Source organism: Carex rostrata, chromosome 6 (genome assembly GCF_964058835.1).
Source record: "Carex rostrata chromosome 6, lpCarRost1.2, whole genome shotgun sequence".
NCBI lineage: Eukaryota > Viridiplantae > Streptophyta > Magnoliopsida > Poales > Cyperaceae > Carex > Carex rostrata.
Window position 1 is genome coordinate 12,128,398 of NC_135923.1, and position 9,560 is coordinate 12,137,957.

The 9,560-nt window shown below is 32.2% G+C and overlaps 1 protein-coding gene across 3 annotated transcripts; it reads right to left on the minus strand.

Annotated features, from left to right (window-relative positions):
• Positions 1-4,171: 4,171 nt before the first annotated feature.
• LOC144555073 (ATP-dependent RNA helicase SUV3L, mitochondrial-like) lies at positions 4,172-7,730 on the minus strand. Of its 3 annotated transcripts, none has more exons than XM_078303283.1 (7): positions 7,688-7,730; positions 6,679-7,245; positions 6,289-6,339; positions 5,954-6,018; positions 5,456-5,513; positions 4,834-4,869; positions 4,172-4,510 (listed from the first exon to the last, which is right to left on the minus strand). In XM_078303283.1, exons 2-7 carry the CDS (start codon positions 7,219-7,221, stop codon positions 4,487-4,489), a joined length of 777 nt encoding a protein of 258 aa, XP_078159409.1. In that variant the 5' UTR covers positions 7,222-7,245; positions 7,688-7,730; the 3' UTR covers positions 4,172-4,486. The 3 variants fall into 3 exon arrangements, with proteins under 3 accessions (XP_078159409.1, XP_078159408.1, XP_078159410.1); XM_078303282.1 differs by having other exon boundaries at positions 4,834-4,872; positions 7,688-7,729; XM_078303284.1 differs by lacking the exon at positions 6,289-6,339 and having other exon boundaries at positions 4,834-4,872; positions 7,688-7,726.
• Between the last annotated feature and the right edge of the window lie 1,830 nt (positions 7,731-9,560).

Below are 9,560 nucleotides of genomic sequence, written 5' to 3' on the forward strand. Positions count from 1 at the left end.
TCCGATGATTCAAGATTTTCGTATCTTCCCATCAACAAATACCGAAATTTTTATTAATACCCTTCATTCATTATTTTTAATGAGGCATTCCTTTGTGATTTAATTATAGAGAAAAGGTTTTTGTCCACTGGGTTTTATCCACCATTTGTCCACAATTTTATTCACTATCATCTAACTGTCTTTTTACAGTATACAAGATTCAATTGAAAATTTACAGTATTATTTGAAAAATTTTACAGTATACGAGATTCAATTTTACAGTATATATTTTACAGTATGCAAGATTCAATTGAAAATTATACTGTATACAAGATTTAATTTTTACAGTATACAAGATTCAATTGAAAATTCTACTGTATACAAGATTCAATTTTACAGTATACAAGATTCAATTGTAAATTTTACTGTGTAGAATATTCAATTTTACAGTGTACAAGATTCAATTGAAAATTTTAATGTATACAAGATTCAGTTTTACAGTATACAAGATTCAATTTTACAGTATACAAGATTCAACCCAGTGCGGACGCTAATAATTAACTCTAACTGCCAATAACCGCTAATAACTAACTCTAACTGCCAATAACTTCCTATAACTGTAATTTCCGAAAGTACAGTTTGAAAGTACATTTATTTTGTCATGTTGTGCAAGTTGCAATCTTTTTCTAACTATCATGGGACCACTTCAAATAGTTGCTAGATGTTTTGTGATTAACTAATATATTTTATGTGATATATTGTATAATTATACAGCATGTAGAAGTAATTTTACAGTATTCGCGCTAGTCAAAGCTGTGGACAAATGGTGGACAAAAAGCTGTGGACAATTAGACGCTTCCTTAAAGATCAAATTTTATATTTTTCAAACTTTTTACTATTTTTAAAAAAATATATTAAAATAGATACAAAGTCATTATATTTAGATGGTCCAAATAGTAATTTTATATCTATCTGAAAAAATAGTAAATTTTTTTTAAAAAAAAAACTGTAAAACTTGATCCCAATTATATTTTAACATGGATATCATATTGAACGGTTTGAATCATAATTGAGCACTTCAATATTCTTCGTAATTGATAATTATAGTATATAAAAAAGGAACTAAATAGAATATACAAATAAATATCAAATCTTTTTTCATGCAGAACTCTACTTTTTTTAGAAGAACATGCTTGAAATTGCAAATAGTTTATTCAATCAACACTGTGAGTAAAGTCAATAAGAATCTTTTGATATACATTTTGTTTTTCAAATTTATCCTTCGGCCGAAGGACCACGTCACTGGTTCAGTACTCCATACCAAAGTGTTGCACTTTTTTTTTTTTTTGATGTAGGCATTGCTTCATTAATCAAAAGGTTCTTATACATAATTAAAGAGCTACAATTAAAACAATATATTGAACACTGCCTTGTTAATGAAGTGGTGGTGGAAATACCATGATCACTCATACCATCATCTCTGGAAACAAGTTATTACTTATCAGTACCATTCCCATCACCATATTCCACCTTCTCAGTTCTGGAAGGAAATATTGAAATTGGAATCTTTGGGCCATAGTAGCATAGAATATACTCCAGGTAGGCAATCGGACCTGAAATTTTGGACTGACAGTTGGCAGAACAAAAGTACACTAGCTATCCAATATCCTGAATTGTTTGATATTTGTACTAACCCTAATGTTCTATTAAAAGAGGTTATCCAGAAACAGGGGGCAAATGTTTCATTTAAGAGACAATTTGATGCACTCTTGCATAAGGAATGGTGTGATGAACTTCACTCTATCAGTACCATATCATTTACTCATGATTCTGACAAACTAGCTTGGAAATGGGAAGTATCCGGGATCTTTTCTGTCAAATCTTTATATAAGTTTTTAAACTTTGGTGGTGTGAAAATTGCACATGCTTTATTATGGTGGCACATACCTGTACCTCACAAAATCAAAGTGTTCATGTGGTTAATGACCAAAAACAAAATTTTGACTAAAACGAATCTTAGAAAGAGAGGATGGAAAGGACCAGTTCAATGTCAGTTTTGCCAACACTTAGAATCTACCAACCATTTATTTTTATTGTGCCCTTTTACTCAACAAATATGGTTCTGGATGGGTTTAAGTCAACAGTACTATAAAAACTGGCATACTGTCACAGACATCGTCAAGTTTGCATGCACTTTACCACATCATTTACAAATGGCCTTTTTGTTAGTCTTTAGTGCACTTAGTTGGACAATATGGAAATTAAGGAATGAACTTTACTTTCAAAAACATACAAATAAAACATTTAGATCCATTATTCTGATGATTGTTGCTCTCACTAATTATTGGACAGATTTGGTGAAACGGCAAGCAAGGGAGATGATTCCATGTTGGCTGCCAAAGATCATTGAAGAGATTCCCCTCCGCATCTGGAACCCAGAAGACACGCAACTGGTCTTGTACCAGCCACCAGAGGAGGAACCTGGACAGTTTACTGAACAGTGACCCTGACACTTACTTTGTCTCGAGTATTTAGATTACATAGGCTGACTTGCATAGTTTGTGTTGTTTTGTCTGTGATGTTTTTGGCAGTCAGGTGATACACCTGATAGATAGAATTAGGGGGGGGGGGTAAAAGACCATAGTATTGGGTATTTTGCTTTTATGGATATTAATGTTGGTTGTGTAATGTTTCGAGTTTCTTTAATGAAACGGGCAATAGCCTTTTTAACAAAAAATTAAAACAATATACAACTGCTAAAATTACCAATAAGTATTAGAGTGAAACTAAATTATCAGAATAGTATCGTGTCCGTGCATTACAACGAGACATATTATAAGATAACAAAAAAAAATTCTCATACAAGCAATATTTATCATGATAAATAAAACACATCTTATCAACATATTTTTGTTAACCAATATGATCAGGTTTAGAGTTCTAAACATTTCAAAGAAAGAGTTTTTAATAAACACAATTGGATAGAAAAATATGAAATTATCACATTATTGATATAAAGGTTTTGGGTCTTCTCATTAAATGGAAAGGAATTGCTCATGCAGTTTGATCCAAAAAAATAAAAAGAAATATGTATGTAGGTTGCTCATACAGTTTAGCGAGGTAGCATAAACCAATTTGGCTCCTCTTTGGCCCCATCTGCATGAAAAACAAACAAGAAACTCCATTTCACCCCTATACTCAAACTCTCCTTGTCTTTCCACAGAAAAATCTAGAATACCATTATTTAACTCTCAAGTTAAAGAGACAAACTCAGCAAAGAAATAGTTTCAGCAGGCATGAAATTTGAAAAAGGTGTTAGAAATAGTAAAGCTTAGCTGTTAGAAATAGTAACGCTTAGCCTTAGCTGCTTACATTTGCAGGGTTATATGGCACATTTTCCTTCTACAAGGCAACATAGAGAAAGCTTCTGGTAGTGTAAATAACTTCAAAAATGGTGTGAAAATTGTGACCTCTTTTACAGCAATAGGGAAGTGAGAGACGGCTCAAGCATAAGCATGCAACCTCTCTTCTATGCCTTCGTCAAATGGAAGTCTTTTTTTCTGCAACTGCAGTTGCTGCCAGTTTTGCTATTAGACTCGTTACCTGGAGAACAAACCAGATATGAAACATTCTGAGAAGGACAAAAAGGGTATATGATATTAACACTAAAGATTTAAAAAAAGGGTATTTAAAAAAAGATTTTTCTTTGCTCTCAATAACTCAAATTATGCGTTACAATTAGCAATTCCAGAGAATATATGATATTAACACCAAAGATAAATTCTCTACCAAATAATTAGATATTGCAACGACTCTATTATGCAACATAAATAAATCTGGTGCTGCAAATTTAAGTATTGCAGATTTAAAAGTCGTAAGTTATCTACCAAATATTTTTTTAGTAGAAGATATTGCAACCTAATTGACTCTATTATGCAACACAAATAAATCTGGTGCTGCAAATTTAAAGATTGCAAATTTAAAAATCGTTGGAACAAGTAATTACAGTTTCCTGATCAAATTATACATGAGCACTTCCCATTAATGAAATATACCATCATTGCATATTTATTTCCCCTCAATATAGCACTTCCCATTAATGAAGGAACTTTGCAAAGGAAAAATAAGGTGTTGTGAAATAGAGAGGTGACAGAAACTAAGTTCATACTCAGAACAAAACTTTAAACGCAAGTAGCATAATTTAGAAATAAAATTACAACGGAGTGTTTTTAAAAAAAATATTACATAATTTAGAAATAAAATTACAAAGTAGCACTATCTAATTGAAAAAGTAAACTAAGATTTTTAGAATTAAAAAAAAAGTAGCATTCCATAATTTAGAATACAACAAAGATAATGAGGAATAAACATGTAATAAGTTAAAGATGGGTTAACTTCTTAAGATTTCTTTATTCCAAATTACTCTATCATAGTTTATTCGTTTACTCCTTAAATGAGGAATAAACTCCTAATTAGAGAATGAGTACTATATTATTCTTCCTCTTCTTCAACTCCATTCTCCTTCAGATTCCTTCATAAAGTAAATTGAAAAAAAAATTAGGTTTCACCAAAACAAAATAAATAAAAAGCGTACCAGCTAATATCACACACACACGACTAATAAAACTAGTACCAGAGTAGTTGTTGTCCAGTAAGGCAGTACACCAACAGAAAAGGTAAACTATTGAATGCAATATATAAGCTACTACAAAAGATTGCAAATCTCATAAGATATAATCCAATTAAGTAATGATCAACTGTCATTCCTTATCTCAGGTTTCCCTGATTAATTAGTCAAAGAGTAAAACTAATTACAAATACTGAAGCGACATATGACAAGGAAAAATAAATTACCTCTTCACCATTGTATCCTTCAAGTTCTTCATCAGCCTCCTGACAAAAACAATTAAATTGCAATAAACAATAGAAACACAGAATTTGGTAGAGAAGGACAACCAAACAATATTTGGAAAGGAGATAAATTAAATGGAGAGAGAGAGAGAAGAAATGCAGTAGCCTCTACCAAGTTTTCAAAAAAAAGAGAGAAGAAATGCAACACAAACATTGTTAAAGTATCACTTGGCACAAGGTTTCAAAACAAATATAAAAATAAATAAAACATTGTTATAGTACTTCAAAGCGTTAAGCCACAAATCCTTCTTTATTATTTCAGCTATCTGCTACAAAAAAGAAAATATAACCAATTTGCCCTTCTAAATGATGGATATCATCAAGCTTTGACCTAGATAGTGTTTTGCAAAATATAATCAAATTAATTTTTCAAAGAATCAGCCGCTGCCAGGTTTTCAAAAAAGAAAAAAAAATCAAAGAATCCAAAACAACACATCCATTTTTTGTTGATAATGGAGAGAGTTGGTGTCAAATGGAGGGGTTTGATTGGGATCGTTTGCAATAGGATAAAATTTTAGGAATTACGAGATTATGCAAGGAAAATGGTCCCTTTGGTAAAATTTACCTCGTCCGGAATCCAATCCCAACTCAGATCGTCTGATATTACACTAGGTGTCAGAAAGCTGCATCAAAAGTACAAGATAATCAATTAGTAGATGTCAAATTCAAGAAGATTATATAGAATTCCCAAATGTAATGTCAGACAAAGTTAGAAATTGTTAAAAATCAAATTACAATAAAATTAAGAAACAATTCAAGTTGTATACACAAAATATATACACATCAATTATTAGTTCCACTTCAGTCCTTCATTAGTGTAAATTTGTAGGATTGTATGTAGCTTAGGGCATATTTTGAGTTGAAGAGAGGGCCTTTTCCTTTTGCGTTTTCAGAACATACACGGGATATTTCATGTCTTCATACGGTACAAGTTATATTTTTTCCTTTTTATTTTTTGATAACATACAAGCACTTCCAATTTTGCAGGCTTGTGAGTTCCTGAAAATTACTTGAATGGGAGCGGCATGAAATTTAAAAATGGAGAAAAACAATTGAACCTAACCTCAGCTCACGTAAAGACTGCTCCGTGCCTTCCTTTTCGTGCTTAGTGCTCCCATTAGTTATGTTCTTCATCAGTTTTACAGATCAAGATGAAATTAAAGAACAACTTTAGAAATCTAGTGTAAAGCTACATGCTAAAAGCCTAAAGCTAGGATAAAAATTAAATCTACTAGTATTTATTTACAAGTAGCATCATTAGCCAATGGAGTTTACTAGTATTTATCAGTAGTATCATTATCTACTAGTATTTATTTAAAAACTAATCCAAATTTCAGCAATACAGTTTGCAAAGGTCAAAATGGATTAGTATCATTTACTCCAAAAAAGTAATACTACCTTCTGGTCTTCTTCACTACGCAAGTCATCAAGGGGTGCACGGCTTACAGGCTAGGACAACATAACAAATTATTTACTCATAAATCAACATAAAAATGAGAAAGTTAAAATCTTGAGGCTAGGACAGGCTTTAAGGGCATTTACATCAATCTAATGGAATGATAATAAATTGCAATTCTCTGTCCAAAAAGTAAATTTAGGAATGCAAGGTGAATTCTTTCTCCAAGGGGCTAAAAAGGTTAAAAATTGGGATGCTAAACTTTTCAAATATAGAAAAATTTCCAGTGCCATCAAGGACAACAGTATAGGTATTATACTGACATACCATCCTGCACAGGTTGGTATGTACCGGTGCACCCCTAACTGATCCCAAGAGGCCAAAGTCCGAACCTTTCTCTTCCTGGCACGTTCATACGGGTGCTCATCGGCAGTCTCCATCAATTTCTTATACATCTTCAGATCAAAGTGCAACTCGTTCAAACAGAACACAGCGAAATTGGCGAAAAGGAACCTGTGCACGGCTGATTCAGACTCCCACTCGGCCATTTCCAACAAATTCTTAGCGGTTAGGGTAGAGCACTTGGAGAGGAAATCAAAGCGAAATTCGCCGACGGCGGAGGGGAAGGCGTCGGAGGGAAGGTCGAGAGAGAGGGCTTGGTGGACGGCCCATGGTGACTTGGAGAAGGAGCGAAAGAGAGCGGTGAGGTCATTCCATTGGGATTTGGAGAGTTTCAGTTGGGCGGGAGGGGAGAAGGGATCGGCCCAGACAAGTTCCGTGTTGAGAGGGGGGTAAGGCACATGTGAAGAGGTGGAGAAGTGGTGGGAGGTCACAAGGGGACGGAAGGGAAGGGGAGAGAGGCGGGAGAGAACATCGACAGAGAGAGAAAGGCGAGGGGATGGGCGGTGGAGGAGAGAGAAGAGGAGTGATGCCATGGGCAAGGAACCTTCTCTTTATACGTTGAATTGTATTTGGTTGATAAAATTACGTTGGAGGTAAAGAATATAGAAAGTGAAAATTTTAATTTTGTATCGTGATAATTAATATAATCGATTTTACTCTCAAATTGAAGTGTAACGGATGGAAATAGATTTTATTACAAATATTTTTAGAAAAAATGACACAAATGTTTAACTCTATATTTTACATATATAATTTTCGTATAAGATTTTTTCCTCAAACATACAACAGTCACCGAATTTTTCATTAACCTCCTAAATTTTAATTAACCAAACAAAAAATAAGACGGAAAAAAAAATTAAATTTATTTTCTCTCATTAATCATCTAAACACAAAGAAGTTAAATATGTTAATTTTTCTTTCTATTTTCTTTCATTCCCTTCTATTCTTTACCTCGCATTCCTTCCTCTGCTCTCCATCCAAACAAGGTGTTAGAAAGAGAGAGAGCGCGAGAATGAGAGAAGGGAGGAGAAAAAGTGAAAAACACAAGAAAATAACTTGCGAGCACCGAAATTTGTATATATGGTAAACAGGAAAAAAAAATTATAAATAGAAAAGAATATGGAATGGTATGTGTATGTGTATGATATGCCGAAATTTTATTTATAGGAAATAAAAAAATAGAAAATAGAAAATAAAAGGGTGGAATTTTAAAAGGGAACTTAGCTATCTCCATGTAATAATCTCCTATTTCATTCTCTAATCATTAAATTAATATTTTTAATGATCTGTGAGGAATTTTGTAAATTTAAAACCACGAACGTTTTCTACACAATTTTTTCTTTCAAATGAGATCTATGATGACATACTTCAAGTTGTCCGTTGCACAAGTATCTATTCTCGTCATGCAAGTATTCATACATCATCGAAAAAGTATTCATCCACATCGTGCAAGTGTAAATAAAAAAACTGGACACATGACTCATCCATCTTTTACATGTTTTTAGATGTGGGTTTTTTTTTTTCTCCGTTCAATCTAACAAATATTTCTCATGATATGTGATAAATTTTGCAAATCTAAAACCACGAACGTCTTCTACACAATTTTATCTTTCAAATTAGATCCATGATGACATACTTTCGAATTGTCCGTTGCACAAGTATTCATACATCATTGAGAAAGTATTCATCCGCATCATGCAAGCGTAAATAAAAAAGCTGGACACATAACTCATCCATATTTTACACATTTTTAGAGATGTATTTTTTTTCTCCATTCCATCTAACCAATATTTCTAATGATCTGTGATGAATTTTGCAGATTTAAAACCACGAACATTTTATACACAATTTTATCTTTCAAATGAGATACATGATGATATACTTTTGAGTTGTCTGTTGCACAAGTATTATTATACTTTTGGGAGAAGAAGATGGAGGTGGAATAGAAAGGAAAATAAATAAATAAATAAATAAAGGTTGTTAGAAATAGTAGTTATAGTTTAAATAAAATATTAGTTAGTTGAGAAATGAAATGGGGGATGGATATGTGGGGAAAATTATAATTATTCTAAAAAGTTTTGGATGCTACACTGAATGGTTCAAATTGGAGTGTTCAAATAGTCGGTTCGGTTGAAACTGAAATAAAAGATCGACAAACCAATTTTTTTGTTATTTTAAAAATCAAACAAAATCAATGGAATAAAAACTGAATCATTTAAATTGAATTAAATTTTGGTTTGTTGGATCGAAACGAATAAGAGAAATTAAATTTAAAAAAAATTCCAAATTCAATACATATGCCATAAATTAATAAATTAGTAAGTTCATAAAAAGAAACATCGAGATAATATCACACATTATTTAATTTTATAAAAAATATACAAATGTTCTAAAATATCTAAATCAAAATCAAAAGTAAGGAAACTTTGATTGAACTAATAAAATATAAGCTATACCTGAACTCTTATAATTCGATCGGTTCAGTTTAACATATTTTGAAAAGTCTAAACTAAAATAATTTGAAATTCAACCGAACCGATCTATTTAAACCGATCAACAGAACCATTTCAACGGGAATTTTCCTCGATTGAAAACCAAAGAAACTGAACCGTTTAAACATCCTAGGTTCAAGCATCTAGAATATAAATATTCTTCCCTCCTGATAGAAAACTGAATATTTGCTTGAATCATTTTTCAAAGAGGCGCACAAAAATATGGAAGGATCGTAACCGCCATTGACTATAGAATAAAATTGTTTGCACCAACCGCAAGGAAAACAAACTTGACTCGAAATTCGTATATCTGAATTACACAAACTTCAGGTCATGACAATTTCAGTTGATCTAAAAATCCCTCGTCTTCATACCAAACG

What these genes read in the sequence shown, in the direction of transcription:
- LOC144555073 (XM_078303282.1), bottom strand. Translation starts at nt 7,221, where the DNA reads ATGGCATCACTCCTCTTCTCTCTCCTCCACCGCCCATCCCCTCGCCTT. An exon ending in GTAGTGAAGAAGACCAGAAG is followed by an intron (nt 6,019 to 6,288) that starts GTAGTATTACTT and finishes AAACTGATGAAG; the next exon opens with AACATAACTAATGGGAGCAC. An exon ending in AAGGATACAATGGTGAAGAG is followed by an intron (nt 4,511 to 4,833) that starts GTAATTTATTTT and finishes TACTTTATGAAG; the next exon opens with GAATCTGAAGGAGAATGGAG.